At 52.6% G+C, this 16,948-nt stretch overlaps 1 protein-coding gene across 1 annotated transcript in view; it reads right to left on the minus strand.

The window, feature by feature from the left end:
* The window catches only part of LOC119922936 (tyrosine-protein kinase SYK-like), a 131,918-nt gene that overhangs the window by 89,010 nt on the left and 25,960 nt on the right, over positions 1–16,948 (minus strand). Inside the window, exons 2-3 of the mRNA XM_038742555.1 lie at positions 8,705–9,132; positions 5,194–5,354 (exon numbers count right to left, since the gene is read on the minus strand). Of these exons, the coding sequence (XP_038598483.1) occupies positions 5,194–5,354; positions 8,705–9,118 (575 nt within the window). The 5' untranslated portion in view covers positions 9,119–9,132. The remainder of the gene's footprint in view (positions 1–5,193; positions 5,355–8,704; positions 9,133–16,948) is intronic.

A 16,948-nucleotide genomic window follows, 5' to 3' on the forward strand; every position in this document is an offset into this window, starting at 1 on the left:
AGGGAGAGACAGAGACGGAGGGGAAGAGACAGAGATGGAGAGGAGACAGTCAGAGATGGAGAGGGGAGGGACAGAGATGGACAATAGAGTCAGAGACGGAGAGGGGAGAGACAGAGATGGAGAGGGGAGAGACAGAGATGGAGAGAGAAGAGAGGCAGAGATGGAGAGAGGGGAGAAACAGACAATGGAGAGTCAGAGATGGAGAGGGGAGAGACAGAGACGGAGAGAGGGGGGAGAGACAGAGATGGGGACAGTCAGAGACAGAGAGGAGAGAGACAGAGATGGGGCAGAGGACAGAGATGGAGAGAGGGGAGAGATAGAGATGGAAAGAGGGGGAGAGACAGAGACAGAGACGGAGAGAGGGGAGAGACAGACAATAGAGAGTCAGAGACGGAGAGGGGAGAGACAGAGATGGAGAAGGGAGAGACAGAGATGGGGAAGGGAGAGACAGAGACGGAGGGGAAGAGACAGAGAGGGAGAGGAGACAGTCAGAGATGGAGAGGGGAGAGACAGAGACGGAGAGGGGAGAGACAGAGACGGAGAAGGGAGAGACAGAGACGGAGGGGAAGAGACAGAGAGGGAGAGGAGACAGAGATGGAGAGGGAGAGACAGAGATGGACAATAGAGTCAGAGGAGACGGAGAGGGGAGAGACAGAGATGGAGAAGGGAGAGATGGAGATAGGGGAGAGTCAGAGACGGAGAGGGGAGAGACAGAGATAGGGGACAGTCAGAGACAGAAAGGAGAGAGACAGAGATGGAGAGGGGAGAGATGGAGACAGAGCAGGGAGAGACAGAGACAGAGGAGAGACAGAGATGGAGAGAGGGGACAGAGACGGAGAGAGGGGAGAGACAGAGATGGGGACAGAGAGGAGAGAGACAGAGATGGACGGGGAGAGACAGAGACAGAGAGGAGACAGAGATGGAGAGAGGGGAGAGACGGAGACAGAGAGAGGGGAGAGACAGAGATGGGGACAGAGAGGAGAGAGACAGAGATGGACGGGGAGAGACAGAGACAGGGAGGAGACAGAGATGGAGAGAGGGGAGAGACGGAGACAGAGAGAGGGGAGAGACAGAGATGGGGACAGAGAGGAGAGAGACAGAGATGGACGGGGAGAGACAGAGACAGAGAGGAGACAGAGATGGAGAGAGGGGAGAGACGGAGACAGAGAGAGGGGAGAGACAGAGATGGACGGGGAGAGACAGAGACAGAGAGGAGACAGAGATGGAGAGAGGGGAGAGACAGAGATGGAGAGGGGGAGAGACAGAGATGGAGAGGGGGAGAGACAGATGGGGACAGAGAGGAGAGAGACAGAGATGGACGGGGAGAGACAGAGAGAGAGGAGACAGAGATGGAGAGAGGGGACAGACAGAGACGGAGAGAGGGGAGAGACAGAGATGGGGACAGAGAGGAGAGAGACAGAGATGGACGGGGAGAGACAGAGACAGGGAGGAGACAGAGATGGAGAGAGGGGAGAGACAGAGATGGAGAGGGGGAGAGACAGAGATGGAGAGGGGGAGAGACAGATGGGGACAGAGAGGAGAGAGACAGAGATGGACGGGGAGAGACAGAGACAGGGAGGAGACAGAGATGGAGAGAGGGGAGAGACAGAGATGGGGACAGAGAGGAGAGAGACAGAGATGGATGGGGAGAGACAGAGACAGGGAGGAGACAGAGAGGGGAGAGACAGAGACGGGGGGCGGGCCGGACACTCCCCCCCGCCCCCCGCCCGGTCACTCAGTCCGTCCACCAACGGCCCTGTAGTGAGCGCTTCTTGGGGGCAGAGCACCGTACTAAGCGCTGGGGAGAGGCCAATACAGTATGTACATATTTATTACTCTATTTATTTATTTATTTATTTTACTTGTACCTATCTATCCTATTTATTTTATTTTGTTAGTAGGTTTGGTTCTGTCCTCTGTCTCCCCCTTTTAGACTGTGAGCCCACTGTTGGGTAGGGACCGTCCCTATATGTTGCCAACTTGGACTTCCCAAGCGCTCAGTCCAGTGCTCTGCACACAGTAAGCGCTCAATAAATACGATTGATGATGATGATGATGATGATACTAAGAGAAACAGCGTGGCTCAGTGGAAAGCGCCCGGGCTTGGGAGTCCGAGGTCCTGGGTTCAAATCCCGGCTCTGCCGCTTGTCGGCTGGGTGACCTTGGGCAAGCCACCTCCCTTCTCTGGGCCTCAGTTCCCTCCTCTGTCAAACGGGGATGAAGACCGCGAGCCCCGCGGGGGACAACCTCATCACCTTGTAACCTCCCCAGCGCTTAGAACAGTGCTTGGCACGTAGTAAGCGCTTAATAAATGTCATTATTATCATTATTATTATTAATGATAATAGAGGCAATCCCTGCCCACAAGGAGCTGACAGTTTAGGGGGGAGGAGACAGACAGACAGCAGCACAAACAGAGCAAATTACAGATCTGGATCTATCCCAGCGCTTAGCACAGTGCTTGGCACATAGTAAGCGCCTAACAAATTTATTATTATTATTATCATTATTATTATTATTATTATTATTATTATTATCATTATCCTAAGTGGTGGGGGCGGGCTTGGGTTCTCGTGCTTTGCACATAGTAAGCGCTTAAAAAATACCATAATTATTATTATTATTATTATTATTATTATATCCCGGCTCTTGCCTGCGGCTGGGTGACCCTGGGCCGGTCACTTCCCTTCCCTGGGCCTCAGTTTCCTCCTCTGTCCGATGGGGACGGAGCTTGGGAGCCCCACGGGGGACAGGGCCTATCGGTTTGGATCCACCCCAGCGCTTAGCACAGTGCCTGCCACGTACTAAGCGCTTAACAAATACCAAATGATGATTATCAGTATCCCCCTCAGTGCTTAGTACAGTGTCTGGCACACGGTAAGTTCGTTCAATCGCATTTACCGAGCGCTTACTGTGTGCAGAGCGCTGTACTAAGCGCTGACAAGTTGGCAAGGAAGTGCTTCACAAGTACCATTATCATTATTATTATTATTAAGTGCTTCACAAGTACTATTATTAAGATTATTATAGTTATTTGATCCCCAGGATCCTCAGCTCCTCAGACCCTTGTCTCCCCGTCTCCCCCAGAGACCCCCTTCATCCCCATCCCCCGTCTCCCCCATCCTCTCCCCGTCTCCCCCGGACCTCCCTGTCTCTGATGTCTCTCCGTGTCTCCCCCAGAGACCCCCTTCATCCCCACCCCCCCCGTCTCCCCCAGCCCTCCCTGTCTCTTCTGTCTCTGCCTGCCTCCCCCAGAGACCCCCTTCATCCCCATCCCCCCGTCTCCCCATCTCTCCCTGTCTCCCCCAGAGATCCCCTTCATCCCCCGTCTCCCCCAGGCCTCCCAGCCTCTGCCGTCTCCCCCAGAGACCCCCTTCATACCCATCCCCGTCTCCCCATCTCCCCCTGTCTCCCCCAGAGACCCCCTTCATCCCCATCCCCCCGTCTCCCCATCTCTCTCTGTCTCCCCCATCTCTCCCTGTCTCCCCCAGAGACCCCCTTCATCCCCATCCCCCGTCTCCCCGTCTCTCTCTGTCTCCCCATCTCTCTCTGTCTCCCCATCTCTCCCTATCTATCTCCCCCAGAGACCCCCTTCATCCCCATCCCCCGTCTCCCCATCTCTCTCTGTCTCCCCAACTCTCCCTGCCTCCCCCAGAGACCCCTTTCATCCCCATCCCCCTCCCTCCCCGTCTCTGTCTCCCCATCTCCCCGTCTCCCCCAGAGATCCCCTCCATCCCCCTGTCTCCCCCAGACCTCCCTGTCTCTGCCGTCTCCCCCAGAGACCCCCTTCATCCCCATCCCCGTCTCTCCATCTCTGTCTCCCCATCTCTCCCCGTCTCCCCCAGAGACCCCCTTCATCCCCATCCCTCTGTCTCCCCCGGACCTCCCTGCCTCTGCCGTCTCTCCCTGCCTCCCCCAGAGACCCCCTTCATCCCCATCCCCCTGTCTCCCCATCTCTCCCTGTCTCCCCCGGACCTCCCTGCCTCTGCTGTCTCCCCCTGTCTCCCCCAGAGACCCCCTTCATCCCCATCCCCCCGTCTCCCCGTCTCTCTCTGTCTCCCCATCTCTCCCCGTCTCCCCCAGAGACCCCCTTCATCCCCATCCCCCCGTCTCCCTCTGTCTCCCCATCTCTCCCCGTCTCCCCCAGAGACCCCCTTCATCCCCATCCCCCCGTCTCCCCGTCTCTCTCTGTCTCCCCATCTCTACCCGTCTCCCCCAGAGACCCCCTTCATCTCCATTCCCCTGTCTCCCCGTCTCTCTCTGTCTCCCCGTCTCTCTCTGTCTCCCCATCTCTCCCTGTCTCCCCCAAAGACCCCCTTCATCTCCATCCCTCTGTCTCCCCCATTTCTCCCTATCTCCCCCAGAGACCCCCTTCATCCCCATCCCCCGTCTCCCCATCTGTCTCTGTCTCCCCAACTCTCCCCGTCTCCCCCAGAGACCCCCCCTTCATCTCCATCCCTCTGTCTCCCCATCTCTCTCCCCATCTCTCCCTGTTTCCCCCAGAGACCCCCTTCATCCCCATCCCCCCGTCTCCCCCAGAGACCCCCCTTCATCTCCATCCCTCTGTCTCCCCATCTGTCTCCCCATCTCCCCCTGTCTCCCCCAGAGACCCCCTTCATCCCCATCCCCATCTGTCTCCCCATCTCTCCCTGTCTCCCCCAGAGACCCCCTTCATCCCCATCCCCGTCTCTCCATCTCTGTCTCCCCATCTCTCCCTGTCTCCCTCAGAGACCCCCTTCATCCCCATCCCCCCGTCTCCCCATCTCTCCCTGTCTCCCCCAGAGACCCCCTTCATCTTCATCCCTCTGTCTCCCCCATCTCTCCCTGTCTCCCCCAGAGACCCCCTTCATCCCCATCCCCCCGTCTCCTCATCTCTCTCTGTCTCCCCATCTCTCCCTGTCTCCCCCAGAGATCCCCTTCATCTGCATCCCTCTGTCCCCTTCATCTCCATCCCTCTGTCTCCCCCATCTCTCCCTGTCTCCCCCAGAGACCCCCTTCATCCCCATCCCCCTGTCTCCCCATCCCTCCCTGTCTCCCCCAGAGACCCCCTTCATCCCCATCCCCCTCCGCCTCCCCATCTCTCCCCGTCTCCCCCAGAGGCCCCACCCGCCGGGGTCGGAGTTGGGGGCGGATGGGGGGTGGGGGGTGTGTGGGGGGGTCTCTCCGCCCCCCCCCCCCCCACCCCGGACTCACAGGAACTTTCCTTCGGCCCTGGGGGCGGCGAGCAGGGCGTCCTCGGCCTGGGAGCGGGTCAGGGCCCCGTGGAACCAGTCCATCTTCTCGTGGGCCGTGGTGGCGATCAGCTTCTCCAGCTGGGGCCTCTGGCTGAGGATGGCCTGCTCCAACGCCTGGCCCTGGATGGACGCCCCCCCGGACCCCCGGAATCCATCGCCTGCAATCTCCGACGACCCCGGCACATCGTAGACCGTCCCCAGCCCATCTTAGACCACCCCCATCCCACCCTGGACCACTCCTAGCCCGGCCTGGACCACTTCAGCCCATCTAAGACCACCCCCATCGTGGCCTAGACCACTCCAGCCCATCTCAGGCCACCCCCAGCCCGACTTAAACCACCCCCAGCCCGTCTTAGACCACCCCCAGCCCACCCTGGACAACCCCAGCCCATCTTAGACCACCCCCAGCCCACCCTGGACCACTCCTAGCTCGGCCTGGACCACTTCAGCCCATCTTAGACCCCCACCCCCCATCGTGGCCTAGATCACTCCAGCCCATCTTAGGCCACCCCCAGCCCGACTTAGACCACCCCCAGCCCATCGTAGACCACCCCCCTCCCACCCTGGACCACTCCAGCCCATCTTAGACACCCCCCCATCGTGGCCTAGACCACTCCAGCCCATCTTAGGCCACCCCCAGCCCATCTTAGACCACCCCCAGTCCATCTTAGAACACCCCCAGCCCGCCCTGGACACCCCCAGCCCGCCCTGGACACCCCCAGCCCATCTTAGACCACCCCCAGCCCACCCTGGACCACTCCTAGCCCGGCCTGGACCACTCCAGCCCATCTCAGACACCCCTCCATCGTGGCCTAGACCACTCCAGCCCATCCTAGGCCACCCCCAGCCCATCTTAGACCACCCCCAGCCCGTCTTAGACCACCCCCAGCCCATCTTAGACCACCCCCAGCCCACCCTGGACAACCCCAGCCCATCGTAGACCACCCCCAGCCCACCCTGGACCACTCCTAGCCCGGCCTGGACCACTCCAGCCCATCTTAGACCACCCCCAAAGTGGCCTAGACCATTCCAGCCCATCTTAGGCCACCCCCAGCCCATCTTAGACCACCCCCAGCCCACCCTGGACAACCCCAGCCCATCTTGGACCACCCCCAGCCCACCCTGGACCACTCCTAGCCAGGCCAGGACCACTCCAGCCCATCTTAGACCCCCCCCCATCATGGCCTAGACCATTCCAGCCCATCTTAGACCACCGCCAGCCCATCTTAGACCACCGCCAGCCCATCTTGGACCACCCCCAGCCCACCCTGGACCACTCCTAGCCCGGCCTGGACAACCCCAGCCCATCTTGGACCACCCCCAGCCCACCCTGGACCACTCCTAGCCCGGCCTGGACCACTCCAGCCCATCTTAGACCACCCCCATTGTGGCCTAGACCACTCCAGCCCATCTTAGGACACCCCCAGCCCGTCTTAGACCACCCCCAGCCCATCTTAGGCCACCCCCAGCCCATCTCAGACCACCCCCAGCCCGACTTAGACCACCCCCAGCCCATCTTAGACCACCCCCAGCCCGCCCTCGACAACCCCAGCCCATCTTAGACCACCCCCAGCCCACCCTGGACCACTCCTAGCCCGGCCTGGACCACTCCAGCCCATCTCAGACACCCCTCCATCGTGGCCTAGACCACTCCAGCCCATCCTAGGCCACCCCTAGCCCATCTTAGACCACCCCCAGCCCGTCTTAGACCACCCCCAGCCCATCTTAGACCACCCCCAGCCCACCCTGGACAACCCCAGCCCATCTTGGACCACCCCCAGCCCACCCTGGACCACTCCTAGCCCGGCCTGGACCACTCCAGCCCATCTTAGACCACCCCCATTGTGGCCTAGACCACTCCAGCCCATCTTAGGACACCCCCAGCCCGTCTTAGACCACCCCCAGCCCATCTTAGGCCACCCCCAGCCCATCTCAGACCACCCCCAGCCCGACTTAGACCACCCCCAGCCCATCTTAGACCACCCCCAGCCCGCCCTCGACAACCCCAGCCCATCTTAGACCACCCCCAGCCCACCCTGGACCACTCCTAGCCCGGCCTGGACCACTCCAGCCCATCTCAGACACCCCTCCATCGTGGCCTAGACCACTCCAGCCCATCCTAGGCCACCCCCAGCCCATCTTAGACCACCCCCAGCCCGTCTTAGACCACCCCCAGCCCATCTTAGACCACCCCCAGCCCACCCTGGACAACCCCAGCCCATCTTAGACCACCCCCAGCCCACCCTGGACCACTCCTAGCCCGGCCTGGACCACTCCAGCCCATCTTAGACCACCCCCATTGTGGCCTAGACCACTCCAGCCCATCTTAGGACACCCCCAGCCCGTCTTAGACCACCCCCAGCCCATCTTAGGCCACCCCCAGCCCATCTCAGACCACCCCCAGCCCGTCTTAGACCACCCCCAGCCCATCTTAGGCCACCCCCAGCCCATCTCAGACCACCCCCAGCCCGACTTAGACCACCCCCAGCCCACCCTGGACCACTCCTAGCCCGGCCTGGACAACCCCAGCCCATCTTAGACCACCCCCAGCCCACCCTGGACCACTCCTAGCCCGGCCTGGACCACTCCAGCCCATCTTAGACCACCCCCATTGTGGCCTAGACCACTCCAGCCCATCTTAGGACACCCCCAGCCCGTCTTAGACCACCCCCAGCCCATCTTAGGCCACCCCCAGCCCATCTCAGACCACCCCCAGCCCGACTTAGACCACCCCCAGCCCACCCTGGACCACTCCTAGCCCGGCCTGGACAACCCCAGCCCATCTTAGACCACCCCCAGCCCACCCTGGACCACTCCTAGCCCGGCCTGGACCACTCCAGCCCATCTTAGACCACCCCCATTGTGGCCTAGACCACTCCAGCCCATCTTAGGACACCCCCAGCCCGTCTTAGACCACCCCCAGCCCATCTTAGGCCACCCCCAGCCCATCTCAGACCACCCCCAGCCCGACTTAGACCACCCCCAGCCCATCTTAGACCACCCCCAGCCCGCCCTGGACAACCCCAGCCCATCTTAGACCACCCCCAGCCCACCCTGGACAACCCCAGCCCGTCTTAGACCACCCCCAGCCCACCCTGGACCACTCCTAGCCTGGCCTGGACCACTCCAGCCCATCTTAGACCACCCCCATCGTGACCTAGACCATTCCAACCCATCTTAGGCCACCCCCAGCCCATCTTAGACCACCCCCAGCCCGTCTTAGACCACCCCATCCCACCCTGGACCACTACTAGCCCGGCCTGGACCACTCCAACCCATCTTAGACCACCCCCAGCCCACCCTGGACCACTGCAGCCCATCTTAGACGCCCCCCATCCCGGCCTAGACCGCTCCAGCCCATCTTAGACGCCCCCCATCCCATCTTGGACCACCCCAGCCCACCTCAGCCGACCCGCACTCTGTCCAAGGCCACCCCGGCCCACCTCCGCCTCCCGGCCCCGGCCACCGACCTGCAGGTTCCAGGTGGTCCTGACGTAGTCGCGGATGAGGGTCTCCCTGAGCCCCTCGAAGGGGCCGGCGCGGGGCCGGAGGCCGGGGGGCCGGACGCAGGGGTCCCCGAGGCGGCAGACCAGCCCGTCGGCCTCGCGGCCGTGGAAGGCGCACAGCTCGGCCGGGCCCGGGTGCGAGCGGCCCCCGGAGATGGCGAAGGCCCCGGACACGTCGCGCTCGATGGTGTAGTGGTGGACCCGGCCCCCGCTGGACACCGACAGGGAGAAGCCCCCCAGGGAGCTGCGGCTCTGCCGCAGCAGGAACAGGCCCTCGCCCAGGCCCGCCTCCTCCAGGTGGGCCTCCGCCTCCTCGCGGGTGATGTTGCCGAAGAAGAAGGGCAGGTGGCCCCACCCGTCGCCTCCGCTGGACGCCATCGCCCCTGGGGTCTCTGTGACGGGGGGGGAGAGAAGAAAGGGAGAGACAGAGGAGGGATAATCAATCAATCAATATCAATCAGTCGCATTTACTGAGCGCTTCCTGTGTGCAGAGCACTGGACTCACTCACTCATTCAGTCGTACTTAGTGAGCGCTTACTGTGGGCGGACCATTCCTTCCTTCCTTCATTCAATCGTATTTATTGAGCGCTTACTGGGGGTGGACCGTTCACTCATTCGTTCAGTCGTACTTAGTGAGCGCTTACTGTGCGGGGGGACCATTCATTCCTTCCTTCATTCAATCGTATTTATTGAGGGCTTACTGTGGGTGGACCATTCATTCATTCGTACTTAGTGAGCGCTTACTGTGGGAGGAGCATTCATTAATTAATTCATTCATTCATACTTAGTGAGCGCTTGCTATGGGAGGACCATTCATTCCCTCCTTCCTTCCTTCCTTCCTTCCTTCCTTCCTTCCTTCCTTCCTTCATTCAATCGTATTTATTGAGTGCTTACTGTGGGTGGACCATTCATTCATTCATTCGTTCAGTCGTACTTAGTGAGTGCTGACTTTGGGAGGAGCATTAATTAATTCATTCATTCATTCATTCGTACTTAGTGAGCGCTTACTGTGGGCAGACCATTCCTTCCTTCCTTCCATCCTTCCTTCTTTGAATCGTATTTATTGAGCACTTACTGTGGGTGGACCACTCATTCATTCGTTCAGTCATACTCAGTGAGTGCTTACTGTGGGAGGAGCATTCATTCATTCATTCATTCATTCGTACTTAATGAGCGCTTACTGTGGGCAGACCATTAATTCCTTCCTTCCATCCATCCTTCCTTCCTTCCTTCATTCATTCAATCGTATTTATTGAGCGCTTACTATGGGTGGACCATTCATTTATTCGTTCAGCCGTACTCAGTGAGTGCTTACTGTGGGAGGCGCATTCATTAATTCATTCATTCATTCGTACTTAATGAGCGCTTACTGTGGGGGGACCATTCCTTCCTTCCTTCCTTCATTCAATCGTATTTATTGAGCGCTTGCTATGGGTGGACCATTCATTCATTCGTACTTAGTGAGCACTTACTGTGGAAGGAGCATTCATTAATTAATTCATTCATTCATACTTAGTGAGCGCTTGCTATGGGAGGACCATTCATTCCCTCCTTCCTTCCTTCCTTCCTTCCTTCCTTCCATCCTTCATTCAATCGTATTTATTGAGCGCTTACTGTGGGTGGACCATTCATTCATTCGTTCAGTCGTACTTAGTGAGCGCTTACTGTGGGCGGACCATTCATTCCTTCCTTCCTTCCATCCATCCTTCATTCAATTGTATTTATTGAGCGCTTTCTGGGGGTGGACCATTCATTCATTCGTTCAGTCGTACTTAGTGAGCGCTTACTGTGGGGGGACCATTCCTTCCTTCCTTCCTTCCATCCTTCCTTCATCAATCGTATTTATTGAGCGCTTACTGTGGGTGGACCATTCATTCATTCGTTCAGTCGTACTTAGTGAGCGCTTACTGTGGGACGAGCATTCATTAATTCATTCATTCATTCGTACTTAGTGATCGCTTACTGTGGGCAGACCATTAATTCCTTCCTTCCTTCCATCCTTCCTTCCTTCCTTCCTTCCTTCCTTTCTTCCTTCCTTCAATCGTATTTATTGAGCGCTTACTGTGGGTGGACCATTCATTCATTCGTTCAGTCGTACTCAGTGAGTGCTTACTGTGGGAGGAGCATTAATTAATTAATTCATTCATTCGTACTTAATGAGCGCTTACTGTGGGAGGACCATTCTTTCCTTCCTTCCATCCTTCCTTCTTTCAATCGTATTTATTGAGCGCTTACTGTGCGTGGACCATTCATTCATTCATTCAGCCGTACTCAGTGAGCGCTTACTGTGGGAGGAGCATTCATTCATTCATTCATTCATTCGTACTTAATGAGCGCTTACTGTGGGCGGACCATTCCTTCCTTCCTTCCTTCCATCCTTCCTACCTTCCTTCCTTCAATCGTATTTATTGAGCACTTACTGTGCGTGGACCATTCATTCATTCATTCAGCCGTACTCAGTGAGTGCTGACTTTGGGAGGAGCATTCATTCATTCATTCATTCATTCGTACTTAGTGAGCGCTTACTGTGGGCGGACCATTCCTTCCTTCCTTCCATCCTTCCTTCTTTCAATTGTATTTATTGAGCACTTACTGTGGGTGGACCATTCATTCATTCGTTCAGTTGTACTTAGTGAGCGCTTACTGTGGGAGGGGCACTCATTCATTCATTCATTCATGCTTTTAGTGATCGCTTACTGTGGGCAGACCATTAATTCCTTCCTTCCATCCATCCATCCATCCTTCCTTCCTTCCTTCATTCAATCGTATTTATTGAGCGCTTACTGTGGGTGGACCATTCATTCATTCATTCAGCCGTACTCAGTGAGCGCTTACTGTGGGAGGAGCATTCATTAATTAATTAATTCATTCGTTCTTAATGAGCACTTACTGTGGGCGGACCATTCCTTCCTTCCCTCCTTCCTTCCTTCCTTCCATCCTTCCTTCCTTCCTTCCTTCATTCAATCGTATTTATTGAGCGCTTACTGTGGGTGGACCATTCATTCATTCGTTCAGTCGTACTTAGTGAGTGCTTACTTTGGGAGGAGCATTCATTCATTCATTCGTACTTAGTGAGCGCTTACTGTGGCGGACCATTCCTTCCCTCCTTCCTTCATGCAATCGTATTTATTGAGCGCTTACTGTGGGCCGAGCATTCATTCATTCATTCAATTCCATTCAATTCCATTGTATTTATTGAGCATTCATTCATTCATTCAATTGTATTTATTGAGCACTTACTGTGTGCAGAGCACTGTACTAAGCGCTTGGAAAGTACAATTCCCCAACAGAGACACATTCATTCCTTCATTCGTACTTAGTGAGCGCTTACTGTGTGCAGACCATCCATTCATTCATTCATTCATTCATTCTGCGGACGGACCATTCATTCATTCATTCAATCGTACTTAGTGAGCACTTACTGTGGGTGGACCATTCATTCATTCATTCATTCAATCGTACTTAGTGAGCGCTTACTGTGGGAGGAGTATTCCTTCATTCATTCATTCATTCACTCAATTGTACTTATTGAGTGCTTACTGTGTGCTGACCATTCATTCATTCATTCAATAGTACTTAGTGAGCACTTACTGTGGGCGGACCATTCATTCATTCATTCATTCAATCGTACTTAGTGAGCGCTTACTGTGGGCGGAGTATTCCTTCCTTCATTCATTCATTCACTCAATTGTACTTATTGAGTGCTTACTGTGTGCAGACCATTCATTCATTCATTCATTCATTCAATAGTACTTAGTGAGCGCTTACTGTGGGCGGACCATTCATTCATTCATACTTAGTGAGCGCTTACTGTGTGCAGACCATTCATTCATCCATTCGTTCATTCAATCGTACGTAGTGAGCACTCACTGTGTGCAGACCATCCATTCATTCATTCATTCTGCGGACGGACCATTCATTCATTCATTCAATCATACTTAGTGAGTACTTACTGTGGGTGGACCATTCATTCATTCATTCATTCAATCGTACTTAGTGAGCGCTTACTGTGGGCGGAGTATTCCTTCCTTCATTCATTCATTCACTCAATTGTAGTTATTGAGTGCTTACTGTGTGCAGACCATTCATTAATTCATTCATTCATTCAATAGTACTTAGTGAGCGCTTACTGTGGGCGGACCATTCATTCATTCATTCATACTTAGTGAGCGCTTACTGTGCGCAGACCATTCATTCATTCATTCATTCTGCGGACGGACCATTCATTCATTCATTCAATCATACTTAGTGAGCACTTACTGTGGGTGGACCATTCATTCATTCATTCATTCATTCATTCATTCATTCAATCGTACTTAGTGAGCGCTTACTGTGGGAGGAGTATTCCTTCCTTCCTTCATTCATTCACTCAATTGTACTTATTGAGTGCTTACTGTGTGCAGACCATTCATTCATTCACTCAATTGTATTTATTGAGTGCTTACTGTGTGCAGACCATTCATTCATTCATTCAATAGTACTTAGCGAGCTCTTACTGTGGGCAGACCATTCATTCATTCATTCATTCATTCATTCATACTTAGTGAGCACTTACTGTGTGCAGACCATTCATTCATTCATTCATTCAATAGTACTTAGTGAGCTCTTACTGTGGGCAGACCATTCATTCATTCATTCATTCATTCATACTTAGTGAGCACTTACTGTGTGCAGACCATTCATTCATTCATTCACTCAATTGTATTTATTGAGTGCTTACTGTGTGCAGACCATTCATTCATTCATTCATTCACTCAACTGTATTTATTGAGTGCTTACTGTGTGCAGATCATTCATTCATTCATTCAATAGTACTTAGTGAGCTCTTACTGTGGGTGGACCATTCATTCATTCATTCATTCATTCGTACTTAGTGAGCTCTTACTGTGTGCAGACCATTCATTCATTCATTCACTCAATTGTATTTATTGAGTGCTTACTGTGTGCAGACCATTCATTCATTCATTCAATAGTACTTAGTGAGCTCTTACTGTGGGCAGACCATTCATTCATTCATTCATTCACTCATACTTAGTGAGCACTTACTGTGTGCAGACCATTCATTCATTCATTCATTCATTCGTACTTAGTGAGCACTTACTGTGTGCAGACCATTCATTCATTCATTCACTCAATTCATTCACTCAATTGTATTTATTCAGTGCTTACTGTGTGCAGACCATTCATTCATTCATTCATTCAATAGTACTTAGTGAGCTCTTACTGTGGGCAGACCATTCATTCATTCATTCATTCGTACTTAGTGAGCGCTTACTGTGGGCGGACCATTCATTCATTCCCTCCTCCATGAATGAATGAATGGTCGGCACACAGTAAGCTCTCAATAAGTACGATTGAATGAATGAATGAATGTATTGTTATTATTGTTAATATCATTATTATTATGATGATTCTCTGGGCCTCAGTTGCCTCCTCTGTCAAATGGGGATGAAGCCCGTGAGCCCCCCGGGGGACAACCTCATCACCTGGTCTCTCCCCCAGCGCTTAGTACAGTGCTTGGCACCTAGTAAGCGCTTAATAAATGCCATCATTATTATTGTTATTATCATTATTATAATTATTATCATTCTCTGGGCCTCAGTTTCCTCCTCTGTCAAATGGGGAGGAAGACCGGGAGCCCCCCGGGGGACAACCTCGTCGCCTTGTCTCTCCCCCCGTGTCCCCCCGGGGGGCTCACGGGCTTCGTCCCCATTGGACAGATTAATAATAGTAATAATAATAATAATAATGATAATAACAATGGCATTGGTGAAGCGCTTACTAGGTGCCAAGCACTGTACTAAGCGCTGGGGGGGGGAGACAAGGCGATGAGGTTGTCTCCCGGGGGGGATCACGGGCTTCATCTCCATTGGACAGATTAATAATAATAATAATAATAATAATAATAATAATAATGATAATAATAACAGCATTTGTGAAGCGCTTACTAGGTGCCAAGCACTGTACTAAGCGCTGGGGGGGAGACAAGGTGATGAGGTTGTCCCCCGGGGGGCTCACGGGCTTCATCTCCATTGGACAGATTAATAATAATAATAATAATAATGCTAATACTAACAATGATTATGATGATGGCATTGGTGAAGCGCTTACTACTTGCCAAGCACTGTACTAAGCGCTGGGGGGGGAGACAAGGTGATGAGGTTGTCCCCCGGGGGGCTCACGGGCTTCGTCCCCATTGGACAGATTAATAATAATAATAATAATAGTTATTATTATTATTATTATTAAGCGCTTAGTACAGTGCTCTGCACATGGTAAGCGCTCAATAAATACGATTGATGATAATAATAATGGCATTTGTGAAGCGCTTACTAGGTGCCAAGCACTGTACTAAGCGCTAGGGGAGAGACAAGGTGATGAGGTTGTCCCCCGGGGGGCTCACGGGCTTCGTCCCCATTGGACAGATTAATAATAATAATTATTATTATTATTATTATTATTAAGCGCTTAGTACAGTGCTCTGCACATAGTAAGCGCTCAATAAATACGATTGATGATAATAATAATAATAATGGCATTTGTGAAGCTCTTACTACGTGCCAAGCACTGTACTAAGCGCTTGGGGGAGATACAGGTGATGAGGTTGTCCCCCGGGGGGCTCATGGGCTTCATCTCCATTGGACGGATTATTATTATTATTATTATTATTGTTGTTATTAATGATAACAATAGTAATAATAATGGCATTTGTGAAGCGCTTACTACGTGCCAAGCACTGTACTAAGCGCTGGGGGGGATACAAGGTGATGAGGTTGTCCCCCGGGGGGCTCACGGGCTTCATCCCCATTTGACAGATTAATAATAATAATAATAATAATAGTAATAATAATAATGGCATTTGTGAAGTGCTTACTACGTGCCAAGCACTGTACTAAGCGCTGGGGGGGAGAGACCAGGTGATGAGGTTGTCCCCCGGGGGGCTCACGGGCTTCGTCCCCATTGGACAGATTAATAATAGTAATAATAATAATGCAATAATAATAATGATAATAATGATGGCATTGGTGAAGCGCTTACTACGTGCCAAGCACTGTCCTAAGCGCTTGGGGGGAGACAAGGTGATGAGGCTGTCCCCCGGGGGGCTCACGGGCTTCGTCCCCATTGGACAGATTAATAATAATAATAATAGTAATAATAATAATAGTAATGATATTATTAATAATATCAGATTAATACTACTAATGATAATAATAACAATAATAATAATAATAATAATAATAATGGCATTCGTGAAGTGCTTACTATGTGCCAAGCACTGTACTAAGCGCTGGGGGAGAGACAAGGTGATGAGGTTGTCCCCCCGGGGGCTCACGGGCTTCGTTCCCACTTGACAGTTTAATAATAATAATAATAATAATAATAATAATAATAATTTTGTTATTATTATCATTATGGCATTTGTGAAGCGCTTACTACGTGCCAAGCACTGTAATAAGCGCTGGGGGAGAGACAAGGTGATGAGGTTGTCCACCGAGGGGGTTCACAGTCTTCATCTCCATTGGACAGATAATAATAATAATAATAATAATAATAATAGTTATCATTATTAATAATAATAACAACAATCATAATAATGGCATTTATGAAGCGCTCACTACGTGCCAAGCACTGTACTAAGCGCTGGGGGAGAGACAAGGTGATGAGGTTGTCCCCCGGGGGGCTCCAGTCTTCGTCCCCATTGGACAGATTAATAATAATAATAATAATAATAATAATAATAACTATAATAATAATGGCATTTGTGAAGCGCTTACTAGGTGCCAAGCACTGTACTAAGCGCTGGGGGAGAGACAAGGTGATGAGGTTGTCCCCATTTGACAGATTAATTATAGTAATAATAATAGCAATAATAATGGCTTTTGTGAAGCGCTTACTACGTGCCAAGCACTGTACTAAGCGCTGGGGGAGAGACAAGATTAATAATATTATTAATAATATTAATAATAATAATAGTAATAATAATAATAATAATGGCATTTGATGAATAACGATGGCACGGAATGACTGAGTGAGCGAATATCGCCCTCCCCCCAAGCGTTTAGTCCAGTGCCCTGCCCCCAGGAAGCGCTCAATAGATAGCCCAGAATGAATGAATGAATAGCATCCTCTCCCCAGCGCTTTGCGCAGTGCTCTGCTCACAGGAGGCGCTCAATAAATACCATACCACTGAATGAATGAATGAGTGAG

Source organism: Tachyglossus aculeatus, unplaced genomic scaffold, assembly GCF_015852505.1.
Source record: "Tachyglossus aculeatus isolate mTacAcu1 unplaced genomic scaffold, mTacAcu1.pri scaffold_131_arrow_ctg1, whole genome shotgun sequence".
Lineage (NCBI taxonomy): Eukaryota > Metazoa > Chordata > Mammalia > Monotremata > Tachyglossidae > Tachyglossus > Tachyglossus aculeatus.